General features: G+C 43.3%; 1 protein-coding gene across 1 annotated transcript in view; it reads left to right on the top strand.

Moving 5' to 3' along the window:
• CD58 (CD58 molecule) overlaps positions 1–14,422 on the top strand; it is a 146,849-nt gene that overhangs the window by 23,043 nt on the left and 109,384 nt on the right. The window contains exons 3-4 of the mRNA XM_007452639.1: positions 7,086–7,355; positions 12,712–12,783. Of these exons, the coding sequence (XP_007452701.1) occupies positions 7,086–7,355; positions 12,712–12,783 (342 nt within the window). The remainder of the gene's footprint in view (positions 1–7,085; positions 7,356–12,711; positions 12,784–14,422) is intronic.

Below are 14,422 nucleotides of genomic sequence, written 5' to 3'. Positions count from 1 at the left end.
GCGGTATGTGGGCCTCTCACTGTTGTGGCCTCTCCCGTTGTGGAGCACGGGCTCCGGACGCGCAGGCTCAGCGGCCATGGCTCACGGGCCCAGCCGCTGCACGGCACGTGGGATCTTCCCCAGACCGGGGCATGAACCCGTGTCTCCCGCATCGGCAGGCGGACTCTCAACCACTGCGCCACCAGGGAAGCCCAGTATCTTCTCTCTTAACAACTTACCTACATACCATACAGCAGTGTTAGCTATAGTCAACATGTGGCACATTGTATCCCTAGTGTTCATATATTTTATAACTGGAAGTTTATACCTTTTGACCACTTTCCTCCAAATCCCCTTCCTCCCACCCTCCACCTCTGGTAACCACAAGTCTGATCTCTTTTTCTATGAGCTTGGTTTTTTTCTTTTTAGATTCCACTAAATCTAAAAAGATTTCTAGAGATTTCTCTCTTTTTAGAGATCATACAGTATTTGCATTCTCAGTCTGATTTATTTCACTTAGCATAATGCCTTCAGGGTCTATCTATGTTGTCACAAATGGTAGGATTTTCTCACTTCTCTTTTATGGCTGAATAATAGTCCATTTATATATACCACATCTTCTTTATCCTTTCATTTGTTGATGGACACTTACAATGTTCCCATGTCTTGGCTATTGTAAATAGTGCTGCTAAGAACATCACCCCAATATTTCCTGATTATTTTAGTGCCTGGTTCCTTTTCACTGTTTCTAATGTTCCTGTTGTCATAATTCTTGGTGCTTTTGTAATATTTAAATGAAAGTTCCTTCTAATATCCTGACTTCTTCGTCCTTGCTCTCATCTCCTGTAATGATCTCCTTCACTCTGTCTTACTGTCCCCGCAGATATAATGTAGAACTTGTCTTTACCAGTGATTCCATTCCCTCCATCACCTCAGTATCTCAGTTCCACTTCCTCTGCTGGAAGCTCAGTTCCTCTGCTCTGCCACCTCTGACAGTCCTTGCCCCACTGATGTCCTCCCTGCCCTCCTCCTGCAGCCCCAGTGCCGTGCTCACTCCCTGGGCTCACTCTGTTGCAGACACACCCGGCTTCTTTGCTCCTTTTCTGATTGGTCATGCTCAATGATTGAACTTTGATTGGACAAAGCCCAGTCCAGCCAGATTCAATCCAACGTTCTGTGCTCACGCCTTGTAGCTGCAGAAAAGCACATCACCTTGCAGAGCCCCACACTTTAAAATTCTGATGATTTACTGCAACTACACCCAGTATGTTCCTAGTGTCTTCACTCACCCACTCCCAGCAGTTACCTTTTCTCTCCTCAAACCTTGAACACCTCCTTCTCCGGACCCACTCCTCAGCTGAAGGCTTTGCTTCTTGTTTCACTGAAGGAAAACGAGCAACCGGAAGAGAACTCCAGCAAGCTCTCACCACCAGCCTGTCTGCTTACCTGTGCCTGACCCCATATACCCTGTTCTCTACCATTCCTGTTTGGCAGTTCTTATTTTCAGCTTGCTGAGTTCTCATCTGGAGCCAGACCCTCTACTTGTGCCCTGGATCCCACCTCCTCTCATTATACTCAGGGATGTCACTTCTATAATTCTACCCACTCTCTCCTTACAGTAATTTCCTCCACGACATAATGGCTCATTCCCATCAGCATACAAATAAGCGATTATCTGTACCATCATTGCAAGCCCTCTTCTGGCCCCTCTACTCCTCCACCTACCACCCACTTTCTGCCTTCAGTTTATAGAGAATCTACTGGAAGAGCTGTCTACATACCCCCTTTCTCCTATTCACTCCAAACAGGCTTTCATCCCCACTGCTGTACCCAAACTCCTCATGACTTCCTCATGAATAAATCCAGTGACTCATTCTCCATCCACATCTTTCTCTCAGAAGTTTTTGAAACAGCTAATCACTCCCTCCTCTGTGAAGCATCTTCACCTTAGCATCCAGGCACCACCCGACTCTAGTTTACTTTTAAGTCACTGACAGTTCCTTCTCAGTTTCCTTTGCTGGTTCGTTCCCTTATCCCCTTGCATCCCCCAACCTCTTTTTTTTTTAATTTATTTTTGGCCACGTTGGGTCTTCGTTGCTGCGCGCGGGCTTCCTCTAGTTGCGGCGAGCGGGGTCTACTCTTCCTTGCGGCGCGTGGGCTTCTTATTGCGGTGGCTTCTCATGCTGTGGAGCACAGACTCTAGGCACACGGGCTTCAGTAGTTGCAGCACGCGGGCTCAGTAGTTGTGGCACGCGGGCTCTAGAGCGCAGGCTCCATAGTTGTGACGCACGGGCTCAGTTGCTCCGCGGCATGCGGGATCTTCCCAGACCGACCGGGGATCGAACCCGTGTGCCCTGCATTGGCAGGCAGACTCCTAACCACTGCACCACCAGGGAAGTCCCTCCCCCAACCTCTTAACACTGGCGACTTCAAGGCTTAAGCCTTGGACCTCTTCCCTTCTCTGCCTGCATTCACACCCAGGTGGGTGGGCTTATCACATGTCAGGGCTTTAAATAGCATTCAGTGCTGATAATGCATAGATTTAGAGCTCTAGCCCAGACCTCCACTGAGCTCCTTAGGTGTTTATCTGACTGCCTACTCTGTCTCCACTCAGATATCTAAGTGGCCTCTCAGATCTCACATGTCCAGAAGTGAGCTCATGACCTTTCCCTCAAAACCTGTTCCTCCCCAAACCTTCCCCCTCTTGGTTAATGGCAGCTCCATCCTTGCAGTTGCTCAAGCTGAAACCTTGGTATCATCCTTGACACCTCTCTTTCTCTTGAACACCGTATTCACTCCACCAGAAAATTTTGTTGGTTCTGCCTTCAAAATAGAACCAGAATCTGACCGCCTCTCATCATGTCCTCTGGTCTGATCCAGGACTGCTTCATTCTCCCCTGGAGGATTGCAATAGCCTGCTAATTGGTCTCCCAGCTTCCACCCTTGCCCCTCTACAGTTTAATTTTAAACACAGAAGCCGGAGTGGTCTTCTTAAAACAGAAGTCAGATCACATCACTCCTCTGCTTAGAACTTTCTAGTGGCCCCATCTGACTCTGAGTTACAGCTAAAGTCTTTACAGTGGCCTACAAGGCTATATGAGATCTGGCCCCTGTGACCTCCCCTTGCTTTTCTCAGATGTCCTAGTAATGCTTTTGCCTCATAGCTGCCTTTTCTGTGCCGCCACCCAGCACAACTCACCCTGTACCCATCTGTCCCCTCTGCTGCGTCACAGTTTCACTTGGTTTATCCAAGATGTGGGTATAGTTCTAGGCCTACTTCCTCTATGTTAAAGGGTGTTTTAGGAAGATCCAACTGGTGGCAAACTGTGTAAGATGGTTTCCAGGGGATGGAGAAGAGGCAGAGTGCAATATAGCAGTTCAAGTCTGAGCTGTTTGAGGTGGTCTCAGGATATAGCTGGGTGAATAGCTGTCCCTCACCGGTTCAGCTACCCAGTATTGGAGACAGTGGGAGGAAGAGAGAACTTCTCTGTTGTTCACCGTTGTACCCCCAGAGCCCAGCAAAGGATTTGATGAATAGGTAATGGGCACTCAGCAGATATGGAAGCAATTGATCTGGATGATTGGGAGGTGGGATGCACAATTTACAGTAATTGCGGGGGCGGGGGGGTGCTCTCAGACTGGGTGACTGGTTTGTCCAGGAGATGATGAACTCCTTTTAGATAAGTGGAGCTTGTTAAGGTGTGCAGGCATCCTGTTAGAAGGATCAATCAATGCCTTTGAAGAAGCAAAATCCTTAAAACCTGCAAGGTGGAGATTTGGCAGTTGTAGGGCAAGCAAACAAAAAGATTGATTCAGAATTTAAATTAGAATAGAATGCATTTTACGAGCCCCTTTATAGAGTTTGTAAAACTGAATTCGAAACATTTAAGTTTCTCTTTTTAAAACTTGATGAAATGTTTAAAAGTGATAATTTTAAAATAATTTAATTTTAAAAATTCCGTGGTAACTCAACAAAGGTGCTTGATTTAGTTAGACTAACTGGATAGTCCTTAGGAAGCTCAGCAAAGGCCTGCAGAGGAGCAAGGTGCAGGGGAGGCGAGTTTCAGTCAGGAGGCAATGAGTGATATTGGCCGTTAATGTGTTGACTTCAAGTTCTGGTTTGGGAATCTGGGGTTTAGCCTGTGGGAGTGGAGAGCCACTGTAACTGATACTGGAGCAGAGAAGTGCCTTGATGAACTATATTTCTGGAAGGTTAATCAGATGGGAGGTATTTACGGTGGATTACAAAAAGGAGACGCCAGGTTGGAAGCTACTGTGATCATCCAGGTAGATAGAGGTGTTAGTAGCAGATGTTTGGAAAGGAAAGAATCAGAAGACACTTCCAAGAAAGAGTTAATAAGATTTAGATTTTGGTTATAAAAATACATACGTGAATGTCAAGACGATTAGTCATACTTCTTCTTTTTTTAGAAATGAGGAAGTCATACTTCCATGATGGTACGTTAAGACTAAACTAATAAAACTCAGTAATCTTCCGGAGACACCAGACCCTTTCAGAAAGGCTATTTTAGACACAGGGGGATTTCCTGGCACCTCTAGTTGCAGAGCATCTACGTCCTTCTGTGTAAGTGAACATCTGGCTTTACTCCTTCCCTCAAAGTCCCCTTAAAAATTTCCACCATCAGCATTTAATAGTCCTTGCCCGTCCTCTTATAACCTTTATTGCATGGAGGCTGGTAATGTTCATGTAAGTAGAATTAACTGCTCTATCCTTAAAAGGTCTGGACTGGCATATGACTTTTTATTAAAGTTTATGGAAATACACACATGTCATCAGATATGTATAAGAAATTCTCATTTCTTACAGAATAGTGAGCTGAACTCATTAATTATAAATTGACTAAGTTGTCTTAGGGATGAAGCAGGCACATTTCTTGCCAGTTGCTTAAGGCACAGATGTAACTAATATTTGTTAGATTATAGCTGTGGTAAGTCCCGTCATGGGCAGCGAGACTTTGGCTGAACTAGGTCCTGTCATGGGTAGTGGGACATTGGCTGAACTAGATCAATAAACTAGAATCTGTAACAGAACAGGTGAACTTTTCATCTTCCAAACTGAAACTCTGTACCCATTAAACACGAACTCCCCATTCCCCGCTCCCCCAGTTCCCTGGCAACCACCTTTCTATTTTCTGTCTCTAAGAATCTGGGTACTGTTAAGAACCTCCTATCAGTGGAATCGTGTACGATTTATTCTTTCGTGACTGGCTTATTTCACTTAGCATAACATCTTCAAGGTCCATCCATGTTGTAGCATGTGTCTGAATTTCCTTTCTTTTAAGGCTGAGTACAAATGTGATTTTGAATGATCATGGTTAGGATTATCTGTGGTGGTTTTCCAGTAGACCATGGGATTCTGAAGTGATTATTAGAAGAGGCTCCAAGTTGCTACTTGAGCACTGGGGTCAGCAGTCATTTCTGCTCAGGACCTGTTCTTGGCCAAATCATGAAGCATGGCTTCTGGGCCTTTCAAGTGTCCCCTCACCTTCCTTATCCCTTTTCCCTTGAAACCAAACTTTGTTGGTGCCTGCCTCTGCCACGACTCACCACTCGTCACCCTGCTTACTGATAGCAGGTAGTCTGCAGTGAATACACACTTGTGTGTGTGTATGTGTGTGTGTCTTAGAGTTCTTTTAACTAAAGAACACAACTTGAAGGCAACATGTGATGAATTATGTGAGCTAGATTAAACCTAAAACTTGAGGAAACGCCAGGCAGAAAGCGGAGTCATGTGTGACTCAGGTCTAACAAGCCAGGCTGGGTGTGTTATTTAACTGAGCCAGAAAGAAGTCAGGAGAAGAGGGAGGCAAGATGAGTTGAACATATTTATTTTTTAGATTATCAAGTGGAGCTTGTGTTCCTTTGTCTTAGAAAATATTTTAAATGACAGCATAGTATCGCATCATCTTGATGAACTTTAATTCGCTTTTTAGTAGATGTTTGCAAGGTATTGAAATTTTATTATCCAAATGCTACCATGACCAATTTTTGTATATTCCATATAGTTTTACATGTTTCTCAAATCTCTTGTGATTAGTTTTTGGTGGAAAGGAGAGATGCAAGAAGGTATATGAATTAATAAACCACTGACTAATGGGGTGAGCCGATTGGCTTTGAGGCTAAATTTAGAGGGTGATCATGGCATGTCATGACTTTTGTCTTATCCATCCTTGCAACTCCAGCTGCCTTAGCCAGCAGGAGGTGCTTCCAGAATAAACCTGGGGGTGAGGCCTCTAGACCGACAGGGCTGTGACAAGTGCCATGCCCTCCTCTACCTCAGAGCGGGGCCAGCCCACAGTACAGCTCCTCAGAACCTTTTGCAAAATCCTTTGAGTCAGGTGTGCTTTGGAATTCAGCCTTCTTCAGATTTTAGAAAGGCAGTAGATATAAACTATTTCTGCTGTGTGTGTTAAGAAGCACTTCACTTAGTTACGGAGAGCCGCTTACTCAAGCATGTAAATATTTTTAGTAAAACATGGTAATAAATATTTGTGAAAAATCTTTTGGCTTTCGGAACTCTTTGGATTTCAGGATTGAGGATAAGGGATTTGGGGCCTGTGTCTATGCTGAATTTGAGCAGATAGATCTGACCCAGAAGAAGAGAGAATTCTCTCCCCTTGCTGCTCAGGGGGGTGGACTGTTGGTCTTTTCAAGCTCATAAGGAAATTGGGAGCTCTTTCTTTTCTTTTCTTTTCTTTTCTTTTTTTTTAAATTTTTGGCTGTGTTGGGTCTTTATTGCTGTGCGCGGGCTTTCTCTAGTTGTAGCAAGCGGGGTCTAGTCTTCATTGTGGTGCACGGGCTTCTCATTGCAGTGGCTTCGCTTATTGCAGACCACAGCCTCTAGGGTGTGGGCTCCAGTAGTTGTGGTGTGCAGGCTCAGTAGTTGTGGCACACGGGCTCAGTTGCTCCGTGGCACGTGGGATCTTCCCAAACCAGGGATTGAACCCGTGTCCCCTGCGTTGGCAGGTAGATTCTTAACCACTGTGCCACCAGGGAAGTCCCCGGAAGCTCTTTCTGAATTTGCAGATGAGGAGTCTAAATATTACTCTTTTCTGTACTAAACATTACTTTTTGTTTTTTCCCAGAGTCTCTTCCATCACCAACACTATCTTGCACATTGACTGATGGGAACATTACACTCCAGTGCATGATCCTGGAAGATTACAACACCCATCTAGAACTCATACAGTACTCCTGGGACTGTCCTTCAACGATACAGTGTCAGAGTGGCTCAAAACCATCTGAAGCGTATGTTACGAAGGAAGGTGATCTTTCACAGGAAATTCAGTGTATCATTAGCAATCCATTATTCAGAAGGACAACATCAATCATTTTGTCAACCTGTGTCCCAAGTGGTAAGTGACTACGTGTGTCGTGGTAGAGATCCTATATACAAGTGGGGTTCATGGACCTACATACAAGTAGTGGTTCATGAATTTCATACCACAGATGCAGTAACTAACATACATTTCATAAATTTGAAACTTAAATTGAGTTAACAGTTTTCACGGACACTCTATTACAGATATAAAGCTAATATTTTTTAGTACTTTCTGTGTCAAGTACCATTCTAATACATATGTTAATTAATTCCATCCCCACGCAATCTAGTAAATATCCTTATTTCATGAGGAGAAACCAAGACATAGTTGGGAGTTTAAGTTGCTTGTCCAAGGTCAACAGCCAGTAAGTGGTAGAGCCTGGTTTTGAAATCAGGCCATCTGGCTTCAGAACCCATGCTCTTAATTATTCACAATACTGCTTCCTAATATTCTTCATTACCGTTGTGTTCTTCAAGGTTGCACACGTGCAACAGGAAGGTGCCTTCAGGGACTTCCCTGGTGGTCCAGTGGTTAAGACACACCAAGCTCCCAATGCAGGGGCCCCAGGTTCGATCCCTGGTCAGGGAACTAGATCCCACATACGTGCTACAACTAAGAGCCCGTGTGCCGCAACTAAGAGCCCTCATGCCGCACCTAAAAGACCCCGCACACGGCAATGAAGATCCTGTGTGCCATAACTAAGACCCGGCACAGCTTAATTAATTAATTAATTATTATTATTATTATTTTTTAAAGTGCAATACGTTTGTCTAGGCTGACGCTTGGTTAATAGCATGACAGTCTGTCTCAGCTATGGTCTCTTTATGTTGCTTAAGTGTCATGTATGTTTGTAATTTACAATTCTTATCTGTTTTATACATTACACCCCCAGTTTATAAACAGACGGATCAGTAAGTTGAAAGTGGTTCACTAAAGCATAAGAGATGAAAATAGTGAATACCGTATTTCAGGATAATATCAACAATTGTGAGGTGTGAACAGGATTCTAGGGCAGATAAAAAATGTGAGTCTCCTTGGGCTGGGGTAGCGTGATTCTGTGAATAATTTTTTTTCTTTTTTCTTTCTTATATTTATTTAGGTCACTTAAGTAATGGAAATAGAATAGAAATTTAAGTCTTCCGATTTCTGGAGTTTTTTTCCATGACACCCTCCTGACTCTTTATATTATATATCTCAAAATGAATCAAATTAAAAAAATTTTTTTGGACTGATTCACAGGAATTGGCTAGTGAGAACCATACCATGTTAAATGAAAGTACAGACTGTGGAAGATTTTTTAGGACTGAAGATCAAGTTTCTTCAATAAATAAATTATAAGGGGAAGAAAAAGAGTGGTGATGGGGGGACTTAAAGTTTAAGGAAATTTAAGAAACATATCAATTAACTGCAATGTATGGACCTTATTAGTTCCTGATTCAAACAGAAAAGAGTAAAAAAACAGGAGCACTTTAAACAGTGATTCCATGTTTGATGATGTTGAACACAATTTTTTAAGTCTGATGATGCCATGGTTATGTTTTACGAAGAATCCTTATCTTTCGGAAATACATACTGAAATGCTTATAGCTTAAAAATTGTGCTCTCTGGAGTCAAACAGGGGCTCGCATCTCTAATTGCTCCATAGCAAGTGGGAGGGGAGAAGGAGAGGGGTGGAGCCTGGTCCTCCCCTTTAAAGATCAAGTGTGGCATGCATCACTTCCATTCACACCCCCTTGACCAGTCTGAGTTCGTGGCCACATCTAGCTGAGGGGGGCTGAGAAGTGCCATCTTTTGCTGGCCATGTGCCAAGTTAAAACACAGGGGTTCTCTTCCCAGAGTGAAAAGGAGAAATTGGTTATTGGGGAACAACAGATACTTTTACCACAATATAATACAAAATGAATATAACTCATACAATTTTAAAACATATACAAAATCTAAAAAACTTAAAGAATGACATAAGTAGTAAAAATAGATAGAGGTTCTACTTTTTTTTTGCACCTCATTGGTCGTCTTATGTTCTCCCTGGGGTTATGTGCCTAATTTGGAAACTCTTGGTCTAAGCAAGAGAAGATGGTGTCTTGGACTAGTAGAGTTGGGAGAAGTGGTTCCGATTAGGCTACATTTTGAAAATAGAAACAGGATTTTCTAATGGTTTGAGTGGAAGAAAGGTGCCTAAAAAGAAATACTCAGATGACCCCTAGATTTCTGGCTCAAGCAACGGAATGAATTGTGTTGCTATTAGACTGGAAAGCAGGGGAACAGCAGGTGTGTGGAAGAAATAGAGTTTGGTTTGGGACGTGTTGTTTGAGATTCTCATTAGATTTCAAATGGAGACGTCAAATACGGTGCTCTGATTTATGAGTCTAGGTCTCTCGTGAGTGGTTAGGGCTGGAGATAGAGATTTGGGCATAATCAGAGTACAGTAGGCATTTAAAGCCTTGGGACTGGAAGAGATCATGTGGAGGAAGCAGTCGTCAGAGAGGGGTGCTGAGACTGAGTCCTGAGGACTCCAGCATGTAGGGGCTGTTAAGGGCAGAGGATCCAGCAAAGGAGACTGAAAAGGATCTCTAGGGAGGAAGGCAGAAAACCCCAAGAACTTGGTATCTCCAAAGCCAAGTGAAGAGAGAGCGAGCAACTGTCAGTGCACTGGCCAGGTCAAGAAGGAAGAACGTCATTAAGAACTTGTATCATTGTTGTTTCATCTCCCCTAAATCTCTGCTGTCCCAAAGCGATGACGGCATCTGGCATCATCCCGTGGGAGACAGGATTTTGGAAGGGACTGTATCAAGTAGAGTTAGATTCACCTGTTTAAAAAAATTTTTTTAAATATCAGTGACTTAAAAATGTAGATGACTTCTTTCATGCTAAAAAAAAAAACATTGGGGAGGGAGGGTTAAATTATGAGTTTGGGATTAAAAGATACACACTGTTGGGCTTCCCTGGTGGGGCAGTGGTTGAGAGTCCACCTGCCGATGCAGGGGACGTGGGTTCGTGCCCCGGTCCGGGAAGATCCCACATGCCGCGGAGCGGCTGGGCCCATGAGCCATGGCCTCTGAGCCTGCGCGTCCGGACCCTGTGCTCCGCAACGGGAGAGGCCACAGCAGTGAGAGGCCTGCGTACCGAAAAAACAAAAAAAAAAGATACACACTACTATATATAAAATAGATAAACAAGGACCTACTGTATAGCACAGGGAACTATATTCAATATCTTGTAATAACCTATAATGGAAAAGAATCTGAAAAAGAGTATATATATTTGTGTATATATATGTGTGTGTGTGTGTGTGTATATGTATATGGTTGGCCAAAACGTTTGTTCGGGTTTCTCCATAACATCTTACAGAAAAGGTAAAATATATCAGGTATATCACTGTGCTGTATACCTGAAACTAACAGAACGTTGTAAATCAACTATACTCCAGTTTTTTTTAAAAAGGATAAATGATGAACTTTTCTCAACTAATAAAAAATAATAATAATAATTGGAGGTAAGCAGCCCTGGGCACATTGCTACTTTATGCAGTTGTGTGGTCCAGCTCCTGCACCTTCCCTGCTATCTCAGGCAGTGGGACCCAGGGAGGGGAAGATGGTGTGTCTTACCCCTTTCAGGGAGACTTTTGAGAAATACCACACAACCCTTCTTGCATCTCACGGCCCAAAACTTGCCACATGGTTAAACCTTGCTACAAGAAAGGCTGAGAAACTACTCTTTTAGGGGAGTGGTGGTATGCCCAGCTGAAAATCTGAATTCTTTTATTAAAGAGGGGAGAATGGGTATGGGGAGCAACTAGCCGTTTCTGGCCAGGGGCCTCTCAAATCAAACCAATGGATTATTGCCTATTTGCTCTAACCCACCTGTGTTCCTACTAAGAGGACAGGGTGTGTGTTCATACTCTCATTCATTCTTTCGTTTTCTCTCTCCCCTCCCCTCCCCTCCCCTCTCTCTCATCCATGCTAGACCTGCTGTGAGTGACCCCACCCTCTGGCTTAGCAATGTGTGGTGATTGTTTTGCCATATCCTCAGTATTCTGGCCTTAGATTTTTAGTAGGTGGATAGAGTCCACCTCATGAACACACATCATTCTTTTCTACTGTGGGCACTTTGGTTGTTTCAGCTTTTTGATATTGTAAGACTGGGGTAAATATCTTTGTGCCTTTTTTGGAGGGAGGAGAGAGGCACATAACTGATAGTTTCTGTAGGTTAATATCTTAGAAATGGAATTGCAGGATCAAAGGACGTTAGTAGAGATTCCAATAGCATCAACTCAATAGGTTCATGGCAAGAGCTAATAGCTGTTCTTAAGTGTATTGACTCAGTTAATGCTCAGTTAATGACTCAGTTAATTACCCTAGGAGGCATATTGATCAGTTCCATTTATAGTGATCCCCAAGAGGAAACTGAGGCACTGAGAGGTTAGAGCACTAATCCAACGTTGTCCCAATGATTTGGTGAGCCTGTAGGCACATCATTTAGCACAGTGTCAGCGGCTGTATGATGAACATTTCTCAGGCTTGCAATGCATGGCTGCCACATTGCCCTGCCAAGCACACGATACCAAGCTGTGCTCCCACTGGCAGGACAGGATGGCTGAATAGTAGACTATTTGCTGCTTTTAATAAACAGCACTGGGCCTGATATGTATCAACCTTGTGCATATAAGTTTATTTAGAAACACAGTCGATTCTCTTTATTCACGATAGTTATGTTTTACTGTCACTGTAAACACAGAATTAGTGCATATTGAACCATTGGTCCCAGGGGAGATAGAGGTTTAGGTTCCTGCAAGCCTCCGGTCACAACATTTTTGGCAAGGAATCAATACAGAACCTTGCTTTATGTGTGTTTCTGTTTAAAGACACCTTATTTAATATATGTGGTTGATGCATGAACAGTGAATTCACAGCACCATAACTGATGCCTAAATGAAGCTTATCTAACACGTGTGTTTTCTCTGTAAGGCACACACAGCCTTCTTATGCTTGGGAACACGAGATAGCATTTCAGCACTGTGCTTGGGGGCTGTTTTAGACAGTGAAATAGCCAACAAAAAAGTACAGAAATGTGAAACACCCGGCACTAAATAGACCACAAATAGGGCACATGTCTACAGTACAAGGGCTAAAACACAAGGGCAGAGCATTGCCTTGAACCTCAGCTTGGGAATGTCTACATCAGGCAACACAGTTTTCACCATTCTGTGGCCCATGTCAGCACATGACCGTGAAAGCTCTGCAGGTATTGGTTTGGGGAGTACAAATAAATTTTAGCAAGTAGATAAATTTCAAATACGGAATCTACAAATAAAGAGGATCAACTGTATCTCTGTTTTGGTCAGTTCCAGCTAATTGTATTTCTTTCTTTCTTTCTTTCTTTTTTTTTTCAGACAATACAAGGCACAGGTTTGTGCTTTTTACCATACTGCCAATGCTAATATGTGGTTTGCTGTTTTTAAAATGTACGTATACTTTCTTTTTTAAAAATAATAAGTTTTCAAACTGGAATTGGTTTTTCAAAGGCCAGAAAATGATTAATTTGAAGATGAAAACAAAGTTTGAAATTTTAGCTGTTTCGAAAGAAACAGAACCTTTTTTGTTGTACTTGTTGTCTGGGGTTGCTGAGTGTGTCGGGTTCCCCAAGATTCTGCATTATCTTAGGTGGAATGAATCCTTGGACCATAGAGAGCTGTACAGGAGTGTGAACACAGCCGAATATACTTAGGACTGTTCCACAGCCTCATATCTGTGGCCCACCTCAACATATAGTTATACTTCTGGTCTCAAGCCAGATTTTGCAAAAAACCTCTTATTCTTGACTGCCATGGTCATAATTTTCATGACTTATAGGCCAGAAGAAAGTCCCAGGTAGGAAGGAGCATTTGTTGAGTCAGGTGACATGGAGTGGGTAAAATGACCTGGTGTTACCTGTGTTGCCTTCCTGAGCCTTCCTCAGCCTCCAGAAAGGAACCCATATGCCCTGGAGAACTGGTAACCTCATCCCAGCCTGTTTTCCTGGTGCCAAGAAACCCCTCCTCAAGTCCCAGAGGATGTTGACTAGGCTGTAAATTTCAGAGTAGAGGTTCTTGAAGCCCCATCAGTTTCCATATCAGCCTTCGCCAAAAGGAAATTTACGAGACGGATTTGTCACTCTCACAGGGAATGATGAAGAGGAAGGTTTCTGCAGGGTGATGGCATCTGGGGTCCATGTCATTTCACAGTCATGTCTTGAATCAGGTTCACAGACTAGATTTCAGTTTCCCTAGACCTGCACTGTTCGATACAGTGGGTACTAGCCACGTACAGTGATCTAAATATAAATTTTAATTAAAGAAGATTAAATAAAATTTAAAATTTAGTTTCTCCGTCATACTAGCCACATTTCAAGTGCTCAGTAGCCACAGATGGCTAGTGGCTACCATGTGAGACCAAATAGAGAACAATTCCATCATTGCAGAAAGTTCTGTTGGTCAGTGCTGACCTAGACTTTTTTGGGGTATTGGCACTAGAATATGATTTCCCGAAGGTACCATTTCTATATTAATAGGTTTCAAATACCACGAAGATCCCTAAGTAATAGATTATCAGTCAACTGAATCTCCTCCAAACAAGTTATAAAAAAATCAGCTGAAGAAAGTTTTAAGCCATCATTACCAATAAGTAAAACATTTGGGGAGCTCAGGTGTTCTTTTTAAAAAGTTATTTTTAATCCCCAAATAGCAGTATTATAGCTAATCATCTCCTTAACAGATTGGTCCCCAGAAACCAAAATAATTTTCCACTCATGTGCTTTTCTTGGGAGGGAGGGGGGCCGTCTACCACCAGAACTCCTGAACCGATGAAGAGTAGCACTGAGGACTTTTCTGTCTGATTTAACTTATTAAAAAAAAAAAAAAAAGTTTGGGCTTCCCTGGTGGCGCAGTGGTTGGGAGTCCGCCTGCTGATGCGGGGGACACGGGTTCATGCCCCGGTCCGGGAAGATCCCACATGCCGCGGAGCGGCTGGGCCCGTGAGCCATGGCCGTTGAGCCTGCGCGTCCGGAGCCTGTGCTCCGCAACGGGAGAGGCCACAGCAGTGAGAGGCCCGCGTACCGCCAAAAAA

The sequence above is a fragment of the Lipotes vexillifer genome, unplaced genomic scaffold (genome assembly GCF_000442215.2).
Source record: "Lipotes vexillifer unplaced genomic scaffold, Lipotes_vexillifer_v1.1 scaffold1343, whole genome shotgun sequence".
NCBI classification, from domain to species: Eukaryota; Metazoa; Chordata; class Mammalia; order Artiodactyla; family Lipotidae; genus Lipotes; species Lipotes vexillifer.
The sequence above is the reverse complement of the archived record's forward strand: the minus strand, read 5'-3'. Positions and strand labels throughout refer to the sequence as shown.